This window comes from Hypanus sabinus, chromosome 2, assembly GCF_030144855.1.
Source record: "Hypanus sabinus isolate sHypSab1 chromosome 2, sHypSab1.hap1, whole genome shotgun sequence".
Classification (NCBI taxonomy): domain Eukaryota; kingdom Metazoa; phylum Chordata; class Chondrichthyes; order Myliobatiformes; family Dasyatidae; genus Hypanus; species Hypanus sabinus.
The window spans coordinates 102,292,836-102,317,348 of record NC_082707.1 but is presented as its reverse complement, the minus strand read 5'-3'; the positions used below and the strand labels follow the sequence as shown (position 1 = coordinate 102,317,348).

Here is a 24,513-nt window from a genome sequence, read left to right as displayed (position 1 = left end):
TGCTATCATTATCCCTCCCAACCTCATTCCACTACCTTCAATCTCTGCTTTAAATATACCCAATGACTTGACCTCCACAACTGTCCCTGGCAATGAATTCCACAAATTCACCACCATCTTGCTAAAGAAAATCCTCCTTATCTCTGTTCTAAAGTGATATCCTTGTATTCTGAGGCCGTGTCCTCTGGTCCTAGACTCTCCCACTATTGGAAACATCCTCTCCGTCTATTTTATACTGGTTTTTCTATATTTGATAGGCTTCAATGAAATTCCCCTTCATTCTTCTAAAATCCAGTAAGTACAGGCCCAGAGCCATCAAACGCTCTTTTACACAGTGAACGGTTGCTATCTGGAACTTGCTGCCAGAAGGTGGTGGAATTAAATACAATCATTACATTTAAGAGGCATTTAGACAGGCAAGAAATACACAAGGCATAGAAGGATATGGTCCTATGTGGGAAAATGGAATTAGTGTAGATGGGCAAGATGGCTGGCATTGACATGGTGGGCTTAAAGGCCTGTTTCTGTTCGGTACAACTTTTTCCATACAAAATTTCATACTTGCAACATGTTTTTTGGTACCTGTCCACCCAGTCTCCTTTCATTCCTTTATCAGCCACTAACAGATAATTTACAGAAACTAATTAATCGTTCACCACGCCCAAACTTCACGTAGACAGCAGTCTAGTTTGCTGGAGCTGCGGGACAGCCACACCTACACCTTTCACTCCTCTGCACGTTTGAATTCTAACACGGGGAAGCAAGGCACTGCAGCTGCAGGAATCTGCAGCAATAACTATTCTGCTGGAGGAACTCAGCAAGTAGGTCGAGCATCATCCGTGGTGGAAAGGAATCGCCAATGTTTTGGGTCTAATCTCGAACTTTTTTTGATTGTTTCTTTAATTTAGTAGCTGGGCCATTGATCTGCAAACCTGACTGTTTCTCTTCCCACCTACCTTCCTGCAGTTTACGCTTTTAGTTCAGATGTCCAGCATCCGCAGACTTTTCCGATAATCACCATGAACAATAAGTGGAAAGAGGCTGCTAATTGGCGAAGTGCGCAGTACTCTATGCTCCCACTAGATAGTGCCATCTTACTTTTCTTTGCACTCGCAGCGCCCGGAATTGTGCAAAGTTTGCTTTTTCCTGCACTCAGCCCCCGGCTCGTCAGGAGTGGTGGAGGAGTCGGCCTGGCTGTGATTGGTTGGCTGTGGAGTAGTGGGAGGCGGCGATTGGAGGGGGCTGGGCTGTCGGTGTGAGCGGAGCGCTTCGCTGCCCATCTAGCAATGCAACGCACACATACATGCACACATATTAGCATCAGCGAGAGACCTCCGGGCACGATAGAGCATGGCTTCTCTTCTCTTCCTCTGCCTGCTGCCTGCAGTTGCTGCTGTGGAAGGTAACCCCCGCCCCTTACCTGTGCAGCCTTGCAGTGGTGTGAAACTTGCATGCTTAAAACAGAAAAAAAGTTGCAACTTAGCTTAACAGGGAGAGTGACATTCTTTCTGCTTGTTGAGGGGTAAAAGTAATGAATTTTGCATCTGCACATTGTGGTGTTGAGGGCGCGAACTCCCCATTTGCCCTTAACAGCTGCAATGCAGCGAATGTTGCTTAAGGAGTCTAGCGTTCTTATAAAAATGCCCCTCGATGCATAAAGGTGTTGGGCTGAATGAAAGGAGTCTCGTGTTTACCCGCGTCCCTTCTGCAGCCGAAGCTCCTCTCCCGATCTCTCTGCGGTTCTTGGCACTTGCTGCTGAGCATTCGTGCGTTGTATGGGGCAGTTTGCGGAGAACGGGCTCTTTCGTGTTGTCCCTGTGTTGTGTGCGGCTGGAGGGGTGGTCAGCCGTGAGAAGGTAACTGCACATTCCAGCACAAGAGATACGGCAGTTCGTGCTTGTGATTGCACCCCAGAAATAGAGTCCTTCCCCAGATGAGCGACTATGAAATGTCCCATTCATTGGGATTTTCCTCTATACCTGTGCAAGTGCTGTACTGGGTCTGGGTGTGATAAATGTGTGGCAGGTGTTGTGGGACAACGGAAGCTTCTCCCGGCGACCGTGTTAAACAATGGGCATAATTTCTGTAACTGCATTGGAACAGCTTCCTGAGTAATTCCGACTGTTTGGACGGTACAACGCGAACAGTCATCATATCGAAATGTTTTTACTGTAATGAGCAAAGTTGCATTAAATTTGCCTTCAGTATTTTTCCTGCCCTCCTGCCTTCTGACACTAATCGTTCTCTCTACCTCTTCCAATTGGTGTTTAAAGCGTTGTTCGGGAAGTCGACGGGATGAGGATGACACTCATTCAATCTCACGGAAGCAGTGTGTCTTTAAAGAATGTGCAAAGCTTCTAAGTATGCACGAATCTGGTGTTTAATTGTAATATTTCATGGTGCTCGCTATTGTTTTACTTTTCGCTGCCTTATCATGTTTCTGAGATATAATAACCTGCTAGTTTATTACAATCTGCCAGATCCGAATCGGGAAAGCGGTGACTACATCTCTTTAAGAATCTGTAGAGCATGAAAATAAATTAATTTGTTTTTTTGGAGCCATAGTTTGTCCAGCGTTGTTCAGGATAGGCTAGCTGGCAGTGAGAAGAATGGATAGAATATAGGATGGCCTCATTATTGTTGCGGGTGCCTTCGAAATGCTTGTTGAGCTGTTTGAGGAGTGTCTCAATGTCGCCACTCTCTAAGTTCATTAATACATTGCTTCCAATGAGTCTTCTAATGAGGGTCTCTGGGGAGATGGGCTTCACAACCCATCCCTGCTCCTCCCCCAAGGCATTTCAAACGCATTTGCCTGCAAGTCACATCTTCCTCCATCACTAATCCAAAGGGGGATTTGTGAGATGTCAAGACAGCGAGAAAGCCTTTCAGCTTGCAATAAGGGCAGTCTGGGAGCAGAGGAGGTGGTTGGAGTTTGTGAGCTGGACACAGGAGCTGGCATCTGGGATTCTTGGCCACAGGGTTGGGACCTGGACAATAATCTGGTCCCTGCAAGGGTTGCATCTGTCCAACAGATACAAAGAGGAGAATTCCCTCCCCAAGACTTGGGATTATCTGAAAAGCCTCCTCGTTGTATTTTAAGTTTTTTTTTAAAAAGGAGCCTTGTGTATTCCCCAGTGGGATCCATGAAATGTAAACCAATCATGCAAGTAATGCCCCAAAGGCCTTTATGCTACCTGAAGGCATCCCTCTGAGGTGATTTAAGGGTCACAGCTTCAAATGAAGTGGGAATTTGGTTTCAGCAAACAGAGCTGCAAATGGAAAATGCCTGTTAGTGCTCAGTACCATAAGGCCGGGTAGATTGAGTATTTGACGCAGCGTGGCTTCAAACCCCATCCATGTATTGTTTAATACAGCAATTCTGGGAATAGCCAGCATTGCTGAGTGTATCTCCCACTCCTATACACAGCAGAGTATTTCAGAGTCTTGTATGTGGTTATTTTAGTATTAAAATCCTGAAATACAAGTTTATAAAATGGGGGAAGCTGTGTGTGTATGTGTGTGTTTTTCTTTCTCTCTTTTTCTGTGGCTCTATGTCAGTGTGTGGGATTGTGAGCTTTGAGCGTTTGTACAGGTATGTCTGAATGTGTGTGTGTGCCTGTGTGAGTGAGTGTGATTGAGTGTTTCCAAGTGTTTTTGTCCAAAATCTTTGTAAGCGGCTGTGTGCCCCCGATGAATTGGGGGTGGGTGTCTATTTCTCTCTGGGGGGGGGGGTGTCTATGTCTATCCTTAATTTGTTTCTCCTAGCTGATGTTTTTGTGTCTGCATGTATTCAGTTCGCCATGTGTGTGTGCGCGTGTGGATGTCTCCCAGTATTTCCATGTGCAACTCTGTCCTGCGTGTGCGTGTTTTCTGCGGCATTGGTCGGTTGTCTGTGTCTCCCTAGTGTATCTGTGCATTTTCGTGTCTCCCAGAATGTGCTTCCTTGAACATGTATGTATCTCCCTGAGTGGATACGTACTACATCTGTATGGGTGGGAGCAGCATTTGTGATTGCTCTCACTCCCTGGCTAGTTACTGGTCTTAATTCCTGTGAATCATGTTGTGGCTGTTGCTGGGAAGTTTTAGATCAGGAGGTGGCTCGAGGTAGGAATTCATGTGGCCAATTAGGAGTTTTCCCTCACATTGTGTATCTTATTTAATTTACACAATTTAACTTCATGAACATAGAATTTGCCTCAAGTCACTCTTTAAGAGAAAAATGACCTTGTATGTCACACAATTATACATTATTGATCTGATCAACATAACTCCCATTTAAGTAAGTCATCATATATACCTCAAATTAAAATGCACAATACCGTATTTAGTAGTCACTTCCAAACCTAAAGATTGGGATCCACAGCCAGTGGTAATGAAAAAGGATGTAGTGCTTTCCCAGCATACGTGACAAATAAATCGTACCTGGCTGGAAGCTGGAGAAGAGTTTATTTACAGTTGTAATGAAGACTCTTTAAATTTGCACTGCCTATAATCATTATCATTTGAATTTGCCTGCACTTGAAGTCACTTGACCTGAAATCATGATGCAGATTTGCAAAGAAGAGAGCACACCTATACTTATTTTTTAAGAGTGTGGTTAATTTGCATTTTTGTTAAATAGTTGTTCTCTAAGATGCTGGAAAAATGACTATATATAGTAAATTTGTTTTAGAATGCCAGAGTAAATGGAGTTGATTTTATCTTCTTACCAGGCATGGACCACATTGGCACATCCTTCACATGTAATGTGCACATACTCAGCATTGATTGGGACTGGTTACTGCTGTGTGAAGCAGTTGATACTTGTCGGCTTCTGACTGCTCTCTCTGCATGTTGATGTCTGGGGCAGATCATCCCTGAACATAATAAATGGTGCGGCAGAATTACGGAGCAGAGTTACTGACTGCCGCTCTTGTTATGCCACTTGATGTCTGTTAGTCACTTGGTTCTCTCTGTGTACTGTGTATGCGGTAATTGATTAATTGGATATTTGAGCACTGTGGTTTCAGTGAATAACGGAATAGAGGAGGAAGTAACTGGTCTCCCACTGTACTTCTGTTTGCAGCTGCTGTACCACAGTGCCTCCTATTGGAGATGATGTACAGGCTTTCATTTTTGACTAAGGCTGAGGTGACCTGAGCTCTCTGATAATTCACTTTAGTTAACGTGGCTTCACTAAACAGCGATTCAAGTAAGCTGCTGAAACCCAAGACAATCCTTTGTGAGCCAGAACTCATCTTAATACAGTTCCTTTCCAAAAGAGAGCAGTGACTCATTCAGTTCTGTGTTTTAGGGGAGCTTGATTGTTGGGAAGGGTTTAAACTAATTTGGTGGGGGGATGGGAACAGCAGTGAAGGGCTGAAATGGGGCAGCTGGTATACAAGCAGAGGCATTATGTAGTGAGACTCAGGATGATGGGGCAAAATTGCAGTCAGTGGGATGAGTTGCAGTGCAATAAGGGGACAAAATTGAAAAGGGTGACAAATACAGGACTAAAGGTGTTACATTTGAATGCACACAGCATACAGAATAAAGTAGATGATCTTGTAGCACAGTTAGAAATAGGCAGATAGGACATTGTGGGCATCACCGATTTGTGACTGAGAGAAGATTATAGTTGGGAGCTTAACATCCCAGAATACAGGTTGTATTGAAAAGACAGGCAGGTAGACAGAAGGGTTGGCATATCTCTATCGGTAAAAAAAATCCTTAGAAAGAGGTGGCCTAGGATTGGAAGGTACAGAATTCTTGTGGGTAGAGTTGAGAAACAAGTGTAAAAAGACCCGGATGGGAGTTTGATACAGGCCTCTGAACTGAGCCAGGATGTGGGCTACAAATTATAACAGGAGCTAGAAAAGCCATGTCAAAAGGGTAATGTTATGTTAGTCATGGGGGATTTCAATATGCAGGTAGATTGGGAAAGTTAAGTTGGTGCTGGATTGCAGTAGAGAGAATTTGTAGATAGTTTGTAGAGTAGCTTGTCCTTGAGCCCACCAGGGGATCAGCTATTCTTGATTGGATGTTGTATAACAAACTGGATTTCATTAGGGAGCTTAAGGTAAAGGAACCATTTGAAGGCAATGATCATAATATGATAGAATGTGTGTGTGCCCTTAACTCCTGGTGGAGCCGTCGGGGTGCCGTCATGATCTTTTTGGTGATTGCTCATTGTACAGCATGTCTTGGGCATCTGAAACCTGCGAAGCCCATTCCTCTCCAGGTTTTTTTTATGAGGTCGAGTTGTTTGCTCGACACTCAACCCAGGCACGAATGGAGAACGTGCAAGGGAGCCGGCCGGATTCAAACTCGGGACCTCTCGCCCTGTAGTCCAGTGCTGATGCCACTACGCCACCAGCCGGCAATATGGTACAATGAACCCTGCAATTTGAGAGGGAGAAGATAAATTCGAATGTATTGGTATTACAGTGGAGTAAGTGAAATTATAAGGATATGAGATAGGAGCTGGCCAAAGCTGATTGGAAAAGGACACTAGCAGGGATGATGGCAAAATAGCAATGGCTGGATTTTCTGGGAACAATTCGGAAGGCACAGGATAGATACATCCTTAAAAAAAAAAGGAAGGATGAGGCAACCATGGCTGACAAGGGATATCAAAGCCAACATGAAAGCAAATAAGAGGGCATATAACAGAGCAAAAATTAGTGGGAAGTTAGAGAAATTGGGAATTTCCAACAGAAGATATTAAAAAAGCCATAAGGAGGGAAAAGATGAAATATGAATGCGAGCTAGCCAGTCATATCAAAGAGAATACTAAAAGTTTCTTCAGATTTATGAAGAGTAAAAGGGAAATGAGAGTAGATATTTGACCGCTGGAAAATGATGCTGGAGAAGTGGTAATAGGAACAAGGAAATGGCAGACTAATTGAGTAAGTATTTTGCATCAGTCTACACTGTGGAAGACACTGGCAATATGCCGGAAGTTATAGAATATCAGGAGGCAGAAGTGAATGCTTTTGCTATTAATAGGAAGCAGGAGTTTGTGAAACTGGAAGGTTTGGAGGTAGATAATAACCTGGACCAGATGGACTACACTCCAGGTTCTGAAAGGGTAGCTGGAAAGATTATGGAGGCATTAGTAATGATCTTTCAATAATCAGTAGATTATTATTATTATATGGTTTCGGAGGACTGGAAAATTGCAAATGTCACTTCACTCTTCAAGAAAGGAGGGAGGCAGAAGAAAGGAAATTATAGGCCAGTTAACATGATGTCAATGGTTGGGAAGTAGTTGGAGTCAATTGTTACGGATGTGGTTTCGGGGTACCTGGAGAAACATAAAATAACAGATCAAAGTCAGCATGGTTTCTTCAAGAGAAAGCTTGCCTGACAAATTTGTAGGAGTTATGTGACAAAATAACAAGCAGGATTGACAAAGAAGTATTGGTAGATGTTGTCTACTTGGTTTTTCAGAAGGCCATTGACAAGGTGCCACACTGCTTAGTAAGATAAGAGCCCATGGTATTATAGGAAAGATGCTAGTAAGGATAGAGCATTGGCTGATTGGCAGGATACAAAGTGTGTGGTGGGGTGGGGGGGGGGGGAGAGAGGATCCTTTCTTGACTGGCTGCTGGTGATTAGTGGGTGTCTGTGTACATTTTATATCAATAATGGAATTGATGGCTTTGTGGCCAAAATGGTGGATGATACGAGGATAGGTGGAGGGGCAATTAGTGCTAAGGAAGCAGAGAAGCTACAGAACAACTTAGACAGATTTGGAGAAGGGTCAAAGAATTGGCAGATGGAATACAGTGTTGAGTACAGTTTGGTAGAAGAAATGAAAGGGTTGACTTTTCAAAATGGGGAGAAATTTTAAAAATACAAGATGCAAAGGGATGTTGGAGTCCACCTGCAGGATTCCGTAAAGGTTAATTTGCAGGTTGAATTGGCGATGAGGAAGGCAAATGCAATGTTAGCATTCACTTCTGGAGGACTAGATATAGAAAGGCAAGGATGTGATGCTGAGCTTTATAAGGCACTGGTCACACCTCACCAAATGGGGTTTGTGAGCAGTTTTGGGCCCCTTATCTGAGATAGGATGTGTTGATTGTGGTCAGAGGAGGTTCAGGAAAATGATTCTGGGAATCAAGGACTTTTTATGTGAGGAACATTTGATTGCTCTGAGCTTATATTTGTTGGATTTTATAAGAATGGGGGGGGGTGGAAATCTTATTGAAACCTATTGCATATTGAATGGCCTAGACAGAGCAGATGTGGAGAGGATGTTCCCTATAGTTGGTGAGTCTAGGACCAAAGGGCATAGCCTCAGGATAGAGGGATGTCCTTTTAAAACAAAGATGAGGAATTCCTTTAGCCAGAGTGTGGTAAATCTGTGGAATTCGTTGCCACAGGCGGCTGTGGAGGCCAGGACATTGGATGTATTTCAGGTGGAGGCTGATTTAGTCAGGGCATGAAAGGTTACGGGGAGAAAGCAGATAAATAGGGTTGAGAGGAAAATGGATCAACCATGATGAAATGACAGTAGACTTGATGGGCCAAATGGCTTAATTCTGCTCCTACATCTTATGGCCTTGATTTGTATAGTTCTCTGCTATCACAGATCGGTCTGATAATTGAATGGAATAGCATTGGAGGTGGGCAGAATGACAAAATTCAATTTGCACTGCAATTGAATTTTGCTGAAGCTTGCGATTTAATTTGGCAGGTGGGGGAGGCAATTTGCCCAAGGCCCAGGTGTGCTGTAAGTTATTTTGAGCCTCTCTGGGAAGTGGACCAGGGTCAGAGGTTTATTGACATTCCCTTGGTGGCCCTCTGCTCAATGAAATTCAAGGCCATATTGGTCTCGTATATCTGTGTGCTGCTTGGCATTGCCTTTGCAACTCCAGTAAAGGAAGAGCCTAAAATGAAGGTTGTCTTCAAAGGTTTGTTAACTCTGGGAGCAGTGAAAGCCTCAGTGGAAAGTGGCGTTGACCCATGTTTATTTCTTGCTGGAGATCTCAGATGGAGCAACATTGCAGAATCACTGAGCCAACCTCAGATGTCGGGTGATGGAGGTGTGAGGGGTGGGGATGTGGAACTACAGCAACATAAATTAGTTGAACAAAACAAAGAATTTGAGTGGCTTCTTCCATCTTCAACCCTGGCAGTTCATTCTGAAGCAGACACTTGCTGTTTTAGGATGAATGTTGGGAGCCTATAAAAAGAGGACAAAATATTAGAAATATTTCCCTTGGTTCCGGAACTTCAGAACCCCAGGATCAGGTTCAATGGGTCGAACTGCCTAATTCTGCTCCTGTTTCTCAAACTGCTTGTATTTCTGCAGAGTTAACAGGAGCAAGGAGGCATGATCGTGTGTTCCTCCTCTCCCTCCCAACACTGCTTACCTTGATGGAGGTTGTTTGCATGTTGTCAGAAATACTTCGAGTGGGCTGTGATCTCCACTGTTACATGGAGCAAACACAACCCATTTCCATAGCAACCTCCCAGCCCCTAATACAGGGCATTCTAAACTTAGCAAGTCCCAAGCACTGTTCAAGCACAGAGATGTTTATAATTCTGTAAGTGTGTGCTTTTAAAGGCCGGCCCAAGATTTGCTGTAAGATGGCATCTCATTAGACTTACCCCCCACAAAGCTCAAATAATATTGCCTAAAGGACTGGAAAGGTGACCAGGTAATCATTGGTAATCATTGGACATCTGAAATAGGCTGAATGGTGAAGCTTGCCATTACCTCTTTAAACTGGTGGGATTTAATAATTTCATTGGAAATAGAGAAATGATTGCAAGGAACTAGAGAAATCTGATAGCAAGAAATGAAGTGAAAAAAGAACTTCAAGTGAGAAAGATTTGGAAAGGTAAAGTGGGAATAAAACACTTTGAACATTTTTTAAACATCCTGCAAACCTCATTAAAATGTTTCTTGTGCTGCCAAGTAACCTTTATGCATTGAGAATTGGTTTAGACAGCTCAATATTAGCAATGTCATGAAATCCACCCTGCGTTTGAGCAAGACCAACAGTGGGGAATCTGTGTCCTTAACTTGTGGCAATTGGCCTTTTGCAAACACTTTCATGCAAGCATGTCAACTTCATGATTGCTCTCCCAGATCAGTAACTAGATTTACTGCCTACATTTGGAAAAATGTATCCAGTCAGCTCAACTTTACCGCATCTGTAGTCCAAAGTATACTACTGAAAGCTCCACAGATTCAGGATAAGGACCCAAATTTAGGTTGGCTGGCTGTACCATAGTAAAACAATACAGCATCATGGTCTCAATATTGATCTTTAGTTCACTTTTGAGAAAAGCTGCATCATTTCAAACCAGGACCACAGGGGTTTCTCCCTGCTACATCTATCTCATTAAAACGTACACACACTCAACTCCTAAGGACATTTATAAGAGTGGAGTGGGCAGTATATTTACATATTACATTCAGAGTAGTTTCCTCCTGTTCTGAGCAGCATCACTAAGTGGTGGAGATATTCCATCAAACATTGCATTGTTCTTTCTCCACCATGAAAGGACCTGGGCCTGATCTCTTGTGTTTCCTTCCTTCGATTTCTCAGGTTACTGATGTCAGTGATGGGACAGATGAAACCCCACCTAGCTCACTCTAAACACTACCTAAAAGGTTCTTAATGATCTCAAATTTAAGAAAGGGTCAATTAAAGCCCATAACTGAACACGAACCTCTTTTTCACCCCAGTAGGAGTTCCAGTTCCTACACCAACCACCTGACCTATTTGAATGAGGAGGCCAGTTAATGTTGAGTTAGCCCTGTGGGCTGAATTCATTAGGATGTGACCTGAGGCTATGCATTTTGCTTTGAACCATTAAAGATAGAAAATGATCTACTCTTCAGGCAGTTATTTCAAGCTGAGAGTGAAAATGTTACCTTCACTCTCTGGTCCACAGAATAGAGGATAACTTGCTTCCAGTCAGGTACTGAGGTGGCTGAGGACTCTGTGGGGCCCATAGTGTTTCAGGATCCTGATGGAGGAGGAGGTGTAGATGGACAGATTGGATTGTTATGCACCCTTCTGATGATGGTGCTCAGCCCCCACATGTCCCCTACAGAGAGATTGTAGATGCTTCGTGCTTTCCCAGATATTTCTCCACTGCCTTAAGCAAGATTGGACCAGAAATTTTTGTAAGTCTTTGAAATAGATAAAGGACATCTTTGAAGGTCATTCATGGTGTGACAGGATTGGAGGAGAAAGCCTACCTTAGGTATCTGTGATTGAGCTTGCACACATTGAAATTGATTGGATATGATCAGAGCTTTGATGCTGAGGGCATTGCAGAGAGTTGATATTGATTACATCCTACACTAACTCAATACAATGTATAATTTTATTGCATTGAGTTGCCTGTCATAGCTTGCCATTGTCTCAGGAGGGGAAGCACCACTGTTGTCCAGCACTCCAGGGGTTGATGATCACCTGGCAGATTGAGGTCTTCTACCAATCTTTAAGAATAATCAGGATCCATAACAATCTTGGTACAAGGAGGATCACTCTCCATAGCTGGAGAGCCTCTAAATACTGACAATGACCATCATCGTTGAACCCGGTGTGTCAACATAGCCTTCAGTCATTGGTGGGAAAGAGCAAGAACAGGCTCCATTACTGTCGTTATGAAATCTTTGTTAAATCTTGGCTATGTTATTAAAAATTAGATTTATAGTAATACAGGATGGAAACAAGCCCTGTGGCCTAACGCATCCAGGCAAAACATGGAGCCCACCAAACTAGTCCTATTTGCCCAAATTTGGTCCACATCCATCCTATCTATGTCCTTATCGAAATGTCTTTTGAATGTTGTATCTGCCTAAACCACTTCCCCTGGCAGCGCATTCCACTTATATACAAATAACCCTCTGTGTGAAGTTACCCCTCGGTCCCTTTCAAAGTCCACATTGTAGTGTAGTGGTTAGTGTGACACTAATACAGCTTGGGGCTTTGGAGTTTGGAGTGCAATACTGATAGTCTACATCCTCCCCATGGGATGCATGGGCTTTTTCCGGGTGTTCTGGTTCCCTTTTACAGTCCAAAGATGTACTGGTTAGTTGATCATTGTAAACTTTCCCTTGATTAGGCTAGGGAGTTGCTGGGCAGTGCAGCTCAAAGGGCTGTAAAAGCTTATTCTGCAATCTCTCTAAAATAAAAAAAACCTTCTTTACTCTCACGTTAAATCTATGCTTTCCAGTTTTTAATTTCTCTTCCCTGGAAAGAAAAGGATGTATGTTCACCACATCTATCCCTCTCATAGTTTTTCATGAAAATTTGATGTTTTGGTAATGGCTAGTTTTTAGAAAATGTTGTGTTGCCTATTTGAATAAATTTACCCTTTTGGCAAACTGCCATCTCTGTCCTATGGGATTAGCAACAAGCAAAGTGTTCTGTCTATCTCAGACTGCTCTGGGTACTTGCTGTTATTTGCTGGAAAATGCTGTGAGGCTCCGCTGGCTGGTTGCAAAATGTATCTGTGAGGTAAGCTATTGAGGGAAAGTGGAGATGGCTTTTACGTGCATAGAAGCCTTGTTAATGACCTGGTGAAAGACATTGATCACATTCTGTCGATACCTCTTCTCTTTTTTACACTTAATCCAATAATGGATGTTAAATAAAAGTTGGATTTAACACCAGTCTACCTGGTGAATTAATGTTTCAGTAAAAGTCATCCATTGTAATTGGAGTCGACTGTGCAGTGTGTTGATATTATATACACTGAGGTTTTGGAGCAACTGCTGTATCAGTGAGATCCACAGCAAGTCTCTGACACTGGACATCAGTGGGTAGAGATTTCCTGGGGGTTCCTTTAGCTTTGCACTCCAAGTATTGTCAAGGTGAAGAACAAGAATGCTATTAAACCTGATATCCTGATATCAATAAATCCAGCAGTGAATGAAAATGAGACTTTGTTCTTAAAGCTTCAATATGTTCTACTGTTTAATTGGTGAACATTTTGTCCTCTTGGTGAACACTGTAGTTAGATTCCTGTAAAAACAAAACCCTTCAAGAGTATTCGGTACTGTTAGTATGTTGAACTTGGTGAAACCAGTGTTTAATGCATGTTCACATTTACATTGGGAAGTGGTTGGTAGTTGTCACCTTCCCTTGCTGAAGTGCTGGCACTGCAAATCTGTCAGTTCAGGCTCTTTGATGTTATTTTCTTTCCTTAGACACCTTATGGAGAGAGGCAACCTTTGGGCCTTCCTGGGCTGATGCTAGGTGGTGGCTACCTTTTCCTTGTCTTGGTGAGCAGATGCCAGAGCAAGGTTTTCTTCTATTCCAGTCACAGGAACCCACAAGGAAAGCAATCAGAATCAGGTTTAATATCACAAGCATGTGCTATGAAATTTGTTAACTTAACAGCAGCAATACAATGGAGTACATGAAAAATAAATGTAGAGGAAAAAAACACTGAATTGCAGCGTGTATGTATATATTTAGATGAGTCAATGCAAAAAAAAAAAGTAGTGAGGTAGTGTTCATGAGATCAATGTCCATTTAGAAATCGGATGGCAGAGGGGAAGAAGCTGTTCCTGAAATGCTGAGTGTCTCCTTCTCAATGGTAACAATGAGAAGAGGACAAGTCCTGGGTGATGAGATCCTGATGATGGATCCTGCCTTCCTAAGGCACTGCTACTTGAAGAAGCTGACAAGTCAACCACCTTCCTTCAAAGTGATTTGATGGTACAATAAAACTTCAATAATCCATTGCCCGACCATTTGGAAATCTAAGTAGTTTATCATCTGTCTCGCTGGATGCTAACTCTTCTGTTTCCTTCCACTCACCCAGAGCCTAGTTCTCACACTTACTTCAAATTTTGCTTGGTTTGGTCACTTGCATTTCCCTTGTTCGTCATTCCCCAACAGACTGTACATTGACCTGATCTATGCCTTTGTGATTTTATATACATCTTCAGTTTCCTATACTGCAATGAATAAAGGAGAAAAGAGTTGTGGGGTGCCTGCTTTGCACCAGGACAGTATTGTCATTGGCACCAGTAACTTAGAGACTCAACATGGTAATTTATAAACATCTTTCTATGGAATCATAAAATTGAATGGTTGGGCATGGTAGCACTAATGTTCTGAGGTGTGTCTATTTCAATGCAAGGTCTAATATAGGAAAGGCAAAAGAGCTCAGGACATTGATCAACACATGGAATTATGATATTGTAGCCATTAGTGAGACTTGGTTGCAAGAGGGGCAGGACTGGCTGTTCAGTGTTGTGGGGTTCCGTTGTTTTAGATGTGATAGGAGGGATTAAATGGGGAGAGGTGAAATGTCAGGGGAAATGTCACAGCAGTACTCAGACAGGACAGGCTGGAGAGCTGCCTACTAAGGCAATATGGGTGCCTTATTATAGGAAAGATATCAACAAAATAGAGAGAGTACAGAGAAGATTTACTAAAATGTTACCTGGGTTTCAGCACCTAAGTTACAGGGAAAGGCTGAACAACTTAGGTCTTTATTCTTTGGCGCGTAGAAGGTTGAGGGGGGACTTGATAGAGGTATTTAAATTAATGAGGGGGATAGATTGAGTTGACATGGATAGGCTTTTTCCATTGAGAGTAGGGGAGATTCAAACGAGGACATGATTTGAGAGTTAGGGGGCAAAAGTTTAAGGGTAACACGAGTGGGAATTTCTTTACTCAGAGAGTGGTAGCTGTGTGGAATGAGCTTCCAGTAGGAGTGGTAGAGGCAGGTTCAGTATTGTCATTTAAAGTAAAATTGGATAGGTATATGGACAGGAAAGGAATGCAGGGTTATGGGCCAAGTCAGTGGGACTAGGTGAGTGTAAGCGTTGGCACGGACTAGAAGGGCTGAGATGGCCTGTATCTGTGCTTCAATTGTTATATGGGTGGAACTGAGGAATAAGAAGGTATGACCACATTAATTGGGCTACATTATAGGCTACCCAACTGTCCATGAGACTTAGAGGAACGAATTTGTAGAGAGGTTGCCAACTATTATAAGAAACCTAAGGATGTGATAAATGATTTTAATTTTCCATATATTGATTGGGATTCCAATATTGTTAAAGGACTGGATGTAATAGAATTTGTCAACTGTGTTCAGGGGAATTTCTTTAATCAATACATAGAGGTCCCAAAGACGGAATGGAAAACCAGATCTCCCATTTGGGAATGAGGCAGGGCAGGTGGCAGAAGTTTGTGAAGGGGAAAGCTTTGCATCTAGTGATCATGATGCCATTAGTTTCAAGGTAATTATGAAAAAGAGTAAGTCTGGCTCTCTAAATTGGAGAAGAGCCAATTTTGATGATATCAGAAAGGAACTGGCAAGTGTGGATTGGGACAGGTAGTTTTCAGGCAAAGGTGTAGCTGGTAAGTGTGAGGCCTTCAAAAATGAAATTTTGAAAGTATAGAGTTTGTATATATCTGTCAGAATAAAAGGCAAGGTTAGCAGGTTTTTGAGAGATATTGAGACCCTTGTTAAGGAGAAGGAGGCATATAGCAGGTATAGGCTGGTAGAAATAAATAAGGTACTTGAGGTGTATAATGAATGCGAGAGACCCTTAAAGAAATCAGGAGGGCTAAAAGATGGCATGAAGTTGTTCTAGCAGACAAAGAGAAGAAGAAACCCAAGGGAATATACACGCATGTTCAGAGCAAAAAGAGCACAGGATAAAATTGGTCCTCTTGAAGATCAGAATGGTAATCTGTGCATAGAGCTGAAAGAGAAAGGGGAGCTCTTGAATGGAATTTTTGCATCTGTATTTATTTGGAAAATGGACACAAGAGCTTAGTAAAGCAAAATAGCAGTGACAAGATGTTCTCTTAGACCCTGTGGGAGGCAAGTACAAAAATTGCTGGAGTCCTAACAGAGTTATTTAAAACATCTTAAGTGACTGGAGGGGTACCAGAGGACTATAGGAGAGCCAGTGTCATTACACTGTTTAAAAAAGGCTCTAAACAGACACCAGGAAATTATAGGATAGTCAGCATAGTTTCATGTGAGGTAGATCATGTCTAACTAATCTTATGGAGTTTCTTGAGGAAGTTACCAAGAAAGTGGATGAAGGCAGCATCCATTGCCTTGCCTACATGGACTTTAGTAAGGCATTCGACAAAGTCCCGCATGGGAGGCTGGTCAAGAAGATTCAGTCACTCAGCGCTCAGGATGAGGTAGTAAATTGGATTAGACATTGGCTTGCTGGGAGAAGCCAGAGAGTGGTAGTAGAGGCCTATGATGAGTGGTGTACTATAGGGATCTGTTGTTTATCATCTTTATCAACGATCTGGGTGATAATATAGTAAACTGGATCAGCAAATTTGCCGATGACACCAAGGCTGGGGGAGTAATGGCAGCATGGAAGCCAATCAAAGCTTGCAGCAGGATCTGGATCAGCTGGGGAAGTGGGCTGGAAAATGGCAGATAGAATTTAATGCAGACAAATGTGAGGAGTTGCACTTTGGGATGACAGACCAGGATAGGTCTTGCACAGTAAGTAGTAGGACACTGAGGGGTGCGGTAGAACAGAGGGATCTGAGAATACAGATCCACAATTCCTTGAAAGTGCATTCATGCGTAGATTAGGTTGTAAAGAGAGCTTTTGGTGCATTGGCCTTCATAAATCAAAGTATTGGGTACAGGAGATGGGCTGATATGTTGAAATTGTATAATATGTTGGTGAGGCCTAATTTAATAGAGTACTGAGAAAATTTACAAGGATGTTGGCAAGACTGGAGTACCTGAGTTATATAGAAAAGTAGAGGATTCAGTTTCTGTTCTTTGGAACATAGAAGGTTGAGGGGAGATTTGACAGAGGTATACAAAATGATGAGGGGCGTATATCTGTGGTAAATGCAAGCAGGCTTTTTCCACTGAGGTTGGGTGAGACTAGAACAGGAGGTCATGGTTAAGTGTAAAAGGTGAAATGTTTTAGGAGAACATGAAGGGGAACTTATTCATTTAGAGGGTGGTGAGAGTGTGGAACAAACTGTCAATGTTTAAAAGACATTGATGGAAGGGGTAAGTAGGGCCATGGAACTAAGGAGATTAATAGTTTGGTATGGATTAGATGGGCTAAAAGGCCTGTTTCTGTGCTGCAGTGTGCTATAGCTCTATGGTGGTAAGGCTCTCTGTGCATTTCCTAAGTTTTCTTAACCATGTAACAATTACAGCATGGAAACAGGCCATCTCGGCCCTTCTAGTCCATACCGAATGCTTACTCTCACCTAATTCCAATGACCTGCACTCAGCCCATAACCCTCCATTCCTTTCCTGTCCATATACCTATCCAATTTTACTTTAAATGACAATACTGAACCTGCCTCTATCACTTCTACTGGAAGCTCGTTCCACACAGCTACCACTCTCTGAGTAAAGAAATTCCCCCTTGTGTTACCCTTAAACTTTTGCCCCCTAACTCTCAACTCATGTCCTCTTGTTTGAATCTCCCCTACTCTCAATGGAAAAAGCCTATCCATGTCAACTCTGTCTATCCCCCTCATAATTTTAAATACCTCTTTCAAGTCCCCCCTCAACCTTCACTCCAAAGAATAAAGACCTAACTTGTTCGACCTTTCTCTGTAACTTAAGTGCTGAAACCCAGGTAACATCCTAGTAAATCGTCTCTGCACTCTCTCTAATTTATTGACATCTTTCCTATAATTTGGTGACCAGAACTGTACACAATACTCCAAATTTGGCCTTACCAATGCCTTGTACATTTTAACAACTCCTATACTCAATGCTCTGATTTATAAAGGCCAACATACCAAAAGCTTTCTTCACTACCCTATCCACATGAGATTCCACCTTCAGAGAACTATGCACCATTATTCCTAGATCACTCTGTTCTACTGCATTCTTCAATGCCCTACCATTTACCATGTATGTCCTATTTGGATTATTCCTACCAAAATGTACCAACATTAAACTCCATCTGCCATCTTTCAGCTCACTCTTCTAACTGGCCTAAATCTCTCTGCAAGCTTTGAAAACCTACTTCATTATCCACAACGCCACCTACCTTAGTATCATCTGCATACTTACTAATCCAATTCTTCTCAGGGATATGAATTGGTAGACTAAATTTCAATAATTTTCTGAGTTTGCATTGAATATCAAGCTGCAAACAGTATCTGTTTCCATATGCCTGATGTCCATGTTGACCTTTGCTAGCTCCTGGACTCCAAGCTTAGTCATTATCTCCTTTGGCCACCTGACAAATTGTCTCCTTAAAGGTTATTCCTGGTGCAAATTCTACAAAGGTTGAGCCCATGTGATGCAAGCACAGAGTGAATGCTGCAAGAACTGCATTATCTTTGCATCACTTTCTCCAACACCCTCATTTTCATCAGGTGTTGTGGTGCATCTCTAAGCAAGGACGGTGCTCTCTGATATCTATGTATGTATGATTCTGTTACACAGCAGAGTGATGTGGTGTGCCTGTTTCACACAAATGCAACATTATCATTTGGACCAACAGTTTTTCTCAGTGAGCTTATTTCAGTTCCTCTATCTCCATCACAGCTGTTCCTAGGATAAGGTTTTCTATTCCAGGACATCCAAGATGCCCAAATAATGGGTTTTCACTTCTACCATCATTGGTACTGCCCTCATCTGCCTCTCTTCTATTTCGTGTACATCTGCCCTCACCCCACCCTCCCATTGCCAGAACAGGGATAGAGTTCCTCTTGTCCTTGCCTACAATGCCATGAGCTTGTATATGTAACGCATCATTCTCTGTAAGTTCATCATCTAGAATGAGATCATAGTAAGCTCATCTTTCCCTCTCATGCCCCCTGGCTTTCCATAGAGATCACTCTCTATGCAACTCGCTTCTTCACTCATCCCTCCCTACTTATCATCCTCTTTGCACTTATCCCTGCAACCATGACAAATGCTCTAACTGCCCCTACACCTTCTTCACCTCCACCTAAGGTCCCAAGCTGGCCTTCCTGTTAAGGCAACTCTTCACCTCGTGGGCCTGCTGGGGTCGTGTATTATATCCAGTGCTCCCTGTGCCGCCGCCTCTACATCGCTGAGACTCAATACAGATTGGGAGACCACCTACCCGATGACCTACCACAAAAGTCAGGATATCATGGGGGATACCCATTTAATTCGACTTTCCATTTCTGTCTTGTCTGTCCATGGACTCCTCTACTGCCATGAGGCCAAACTCGGGGTGAAAGAGCAGACAGAATACGAGTTGTTGCATAGCCTCCAACCTAATGGCATGAATGTTGATTTAGCTAGCTGCCAGTAATTACTTCCCCTCCTGATGTTTTTCTTTTTCTCCCTTCCACTCCCCCTCTCTTTTACCCTCTCAGCACTTGTCTTCTATTCCTTGCCCTCATAACCTGTCACCTCCTTTCAGTTTCCTTCCTCTTTCCCTTTCTCTCCTTTCCTGTCAGATTCTTCCTTTAGCCCTTTACCTCTTTCATTTATCACCTGCAAGCTTCTTGCATCACACCACTCTCCTGCCCATCCAACTTCTCCTTCACCTGGTTTCACCTATCATCTGCCAGCTTCGTACATCACACCCCTCTCCTGCCCATCCAACTTCCCCTTTACCTATCACCTGCCAGCTTGTACTCCTGCTCCTCCCACCACCTACCTCTTCCAATTCGGTCCTTTCCTTTCCAGTCGGATGAAGGATCTCAGAATCAGAATCAAGTGTATTACCACTGTCCTGAAGTTTGTTGTTTTGTTACCATGGATGTTGCCCGACCTGCTGAGTTCCTTGAGCATTTTGTGTGTGCATGTTGCACTGTGTCTTTGGGTGTAAATACACATTGCCTCAGTGCTTTCATAGACCTTACAGATCAGTGAATACAAAATAGAACAGAAACGCACAAGATAAGCCCCACAGCCAGTGATGTTGTGCTAAATTAATCTATTCCTTCTCTCCCACTCTAACTCATTATCCCTTCCTTTTCTGCATATTCCTATGCCTGTCTAGGAGTCCCTTAAATACTCCTATGCTATCTACAATCATAGCAGTGCGTTCCAGTCCTTCATCTGTTTTTAAAAACTTTGTCTCGTATATCTCTTTTGAACTTGTCCCTCTCACCTTAAATGCATACCCATTAGTACTAGACAACTGAATCATGAGAGCAAGATACTGACGGTCTATATATGCCTCTCCTAATTTTATAAACTCCCATCAGGTCTCCCCTCAGCCTCCACTGTTCCAGAGCAAACAACCTCATCTCAGAACATATGCTCTATAAACCAGGCAGCATCCTGGTAAACCAGTTCTGCACACTCCAAAGCCTTCACATCCTTCCAATAATGTGACTGGAATTGAACTCAGTGCTCTAAGCCCTCATCAGAGTTTTATAAAGCTGTAACATAACTTACTGGTTCTTGAATGCCTCGTCCAATGAAGGCAAGCATTGCTTTCTTTTAGGTTTGAAAATATTGTTTGTATTGCTTGGAAAATTTATAGCATCAAGGCTAGTTTAACATGTGGAAGTTTGGACTGTAGAAGTTCTTTGTGTATGCCAGAGCATGGCAAGTCACAGTGACAAAGGAGAGTGGGTACTAATACATTACAGGACAATTGCATACACGTGTATTCATTTCTCGGTCAATTAGGGAGGGGATAATATGTCCCCACCACTAGCTGTATTGGGAGCTTCAGCATATATGACCAAGTATTGAGTGAGTGACATGATTTTCACTGTAAAAACAGTTTAAAGAAAGTCCGTATCATGTGAGCTCAAAACAAAGTGATTTATTGGTGTAAAACAATTGACAACAGTCCTGTTGGGATTTGACCAGAACAGCTGTGTCTTTGCCAAATCTGATAGGAAGGTGAAATATATCTTGTTTAGAGATGTCCAATAAAAACTAGACAGCTACTTAAACACAGAATAAAAACTGAAAATGCTGAGAACACTCGGCACTGCGGAGAAGTTTTGTCAGAAACGGTCTTCATGGAAGAGTTGCTGCCAAGAAGACATTTCACTGAAGTGGAAACAAAGTCAAGAGACTTACCAGCACAAAAAAAATCACAAGGGCTAGGGTGCTGAACAATGGCAGCAAGTGCTCTGGACTGACAAGACAAAATTTGAAATTTTTGGCTCCAGTAGGAGGCATTTTGTCCATAGAAGAGCTGGTGAGAGCTACGTAATGAGTGTCAGCAGCCAACAGTGAACCGCTGCAGAGGTTTCCCTCACCTATGGGTCTACATTTCTGCAAATAGGGTCAGTGATCTTGTCAGAATTAACAGAATCCTCAATGCTGAGAATTACAAGCAGATTCTCATCTATTCCACAATAATATCAGGGAGGAATCTTAATAGTCCCAACTTTATTGTACTGCAGGACAATGGCCCCAAACACACGACCAAGATCATAAAGAACTATTTTCAGTGAAAAGAAGAACAAAGAGTACTGCAACAGATGATATGGCCTCCACAGAGCCCTGATCTCAACATCATGAAGGTTGCCTGGAATTTCCTGGAGAGACAAAAGTGAACAAGATGTGTGCAGAAGAACTATGGCAATCAATTTTCCAAGATGCTTGAAACAACCCATCAGCTGATTTTCTTCTGAGACTGCATGACAGTGCACCCAAGATATTGATGCACTTGTAAAGGCAAAGGGTGGTCACTTCTAATACAGGTGTCTCCACCTTTACAAAGGTAGAGCATTCCTATGAAACCTTCCTTAAGCCAAAATGACATAAAGCAAAGAATCATTAATTTATATGGGAAAAATGTTCTTGAAAGTGAAAATCCTCTTTGTAATGCGAAAACAGGAGCGAAGTGGCGTGAAGCGAACATTCGCAAAGCAGGGGACACCTGTATTGATTTGATATTGTGTTTGTTTTTACTGTTTACTGCTCTTTATAGTAATTTTGTGATATTTAGAAACCTTTCATTTCATTATTTTTGAAAGCATCTTGACTTTACAGATTTTTTTTACGTGTGCCTAAGACTTTTACAGTACTCTTTATATAAAAAAAAATATCTTTCCCTACACATCTGCTATGAAGTTTGCCTCTCTCACCTAAAATGCATGTCATCTAGTTATTGACATTTTTGCTCTGGTTAAAAACAGAACTCTGGCTGTCTATCATATCTATGCCTCCCTTAATTTTATAAATGTCTATCAAGTCTCTCCTCACCTTCTGACATTCTGGAGAAATGTTTTTCTCTAATAATGTTTTTCTCATAATCTCTAAACCAGGCAGCATCCTGATAAACCTCTTCTGCATCTGTTCCAAAGACTCCACATCCTTCCCATAGTGGGACAACCAAATCTGCACACGATTGTTGAAGTCTTGAAGTGAAGACTGAGAAAGTGCTTGAGATTGTTAATTGAATCTGGCTTCCAGAACTCAGCAAAATGGTAGTGTCAGTAATATGACCATGTTACTCATCACAAGGCATGCAGTTTCAAAGCCAAAATGAAGGCATGACATTTTTATCCCTCCTAGTGACTGAAGTAGAGCTTAATGATCATTTCCTGTCTTTAACTAGTGAGTCCCATCTTTCCTTTTAACTGAAGCTCTGTCTTTTAACTAGTGATATATAGGATATACATTAAGTTGAAGCTCATAGTTCCAATCATACACCTTACCCATCTTTAAGAGACTCAGTGTTACCACATTGACCTCATCAATCACTAAAGCACCCATAAGCAATGCACACAAGGCTGGAGGAACTCAGCTGGCCAGGCTGCATCTATGGAAAAGAGTATAGTTGAAGTTTCAGGCCGAGACCCTCCATCAGGAGGTCAGGATTGAAACAGGTCGAGGAGTCAGCTGGAGACGCTCATGGAGTGAGTACTGTTTTGGATTCGCTCCATAACCTTTACTTTTTTTAACCTTTGATCACCCTTATTCAGCTTATTTTTACCTATACCGAAAGTTTCTTTGTTAATTTTTTTTTTTGATTTACTGCCAAGAGTTTGTTGTGAACTTTTGAAGATATGCAAACAGAAATGTCTCTCAGGTCTAAGGGACGGGATCGCGGACGCAATCCGAACGGTAACGGAAAAAAGCAGGCTCCGCCACAACAAACTCAATTAACTTTTGAATTGTTTATGGAGGTTTTGGATAAAAAATTTGCTGAACTACAACAATTTTTTAAAGAAGATATAAAGGCTTTTCAAGAGTACATGGTTAAGACGGATTTAGTAATTAAACAGCAACAAGCTCTTATTGCGTCTCTGCAAGAAGATGCTCGAAAGCGAGATTTGACTATTGAAAAACTGCAACAGGATTTAATTTCGACCATTAAGCTGATGGAAGCCCTTAAAGCCAAGAGTGACGGTTTTGAGAATCGGTCCAGAAGACAGAACTTACGTATACTTTGTCTTCCAGAGGGCATAGAAAAAGATGACCCTTCGAAATATTTTGCTCAACTTTTAAAAGAAGCGTTTCCGACGATTTTCCCGAATAACCCTCCTTTATTGGATCGGGCACATAGAATTCAGCGTCGATCACCGAGTGCTACAGACAAACCTTCGGTGGTAATTGTCCAGTTCCATTATGTACATGACAAAGAACATCTTATAAGAGCAGCTCGTCGAGCAGGAATGATTAAATTCAAAGAATTTTGCTTCCGCCTGGTCGAAGACTTTAGTCCTGACCTTTCAAAAAGAAGGCTTCTTTTTAAACCGTTGATGGCTGAATGTTATGAGAAAAATCTGAAACCTGCGCTTCTATACCCTGCGAAGTTTCGAATATCTCCGTCGAATGCTCCACGACAGGTTTTCATTTCAACTTCAGAAGCAAGAAAATATCTGGAGGAGAACTTCCCTACTGCTACAGACACCAGTCTCTAATAAATGAACGATTCTGATCGTGTAAGATGGTTCTCGATCTCTTAAACCAGAATTAAAATCTGGTTATTGGTGTAGGTTCATCCTATACTTTACACTTAAGTTAAAAGTGTGTTTTTGTCATATTAATTGTTTTGCCTTATACACTTTAATCATTTAACTACATACTTGTCCATTAACTTTGTTCCTTCGAAGGTATATTTTTAATTCTTTGAAGGTGAATTTTTCTTTGATTAAGATGGTGATTTTTTTGAAAAAGATTTTTGGTTTTGCTTAAGATGGCGTTATGTTTTTATTTTTTCGCCTTTTTCCTACAATACATCGCTTATCATAGCTTAAATATTTTTTGCTTTGTCTGGGCTAGAGCCCGATTTATAATTTTTTTAGTGATTATATTTTTATTCTTTTTACAACTAACTATACTTAGAAATATGGTTTTTATTATAGCGATTTTAATTTTTAAAGTTGGGGTGATTCTTTTATATATATCCTTTATATATGGAGTGTTCTTCAGCTGACATGGGGGTAGGATTAGTCTTACTTTTTCCCTTTTTAAGTCATATTTTGGCTTTTTCTCTTTTTCTTGGTGGGTTGGGGGATGGTCTGTTTTCTAATTCTATTTTTTTTGTACCAGTTTGTGTTAGTTTTTTTATTTGGACTGTTTTTGAACTTCAAATATATCTGTGTTGTCGTCACTTCCGGGTCTTCTCTTTACTTTTGTTCCTCTTCCGGGTGCATGAGTTTATAAGTT

At 41.9% G+C, this 24,513-nt stretch overlaps 1 protein-coding gene across 3 annotated transcripts in view; it reads left to right on the top strand.

Annotated features, from left to right (window-relative positions):
• Positions 1-1,232: 1,232 nt before the first annotated feature.
• LOC132381635 (ephrin type-B receptor 1) overlaps positions 1,233-24,513 on the top strand; it is a 653,754-nt gene continuing 630,473 nt past the window's right edge. For all 3 annotated transcript variants that reach the window (XM_059951218.1, XM_059951207.1, XM_059951227.1), the window contains exon 1: positions 1,233-1,402. In XM_059951218.1, the coding sequence (XP_059807201.1) occupies positions 1,351-1,402 (52 nt within the window). In that variant the 5' untranslated portion in view covers positions 1,233-1,350. The remainder of the gene's footprint in view (positions 1,403-24,513) is intronic.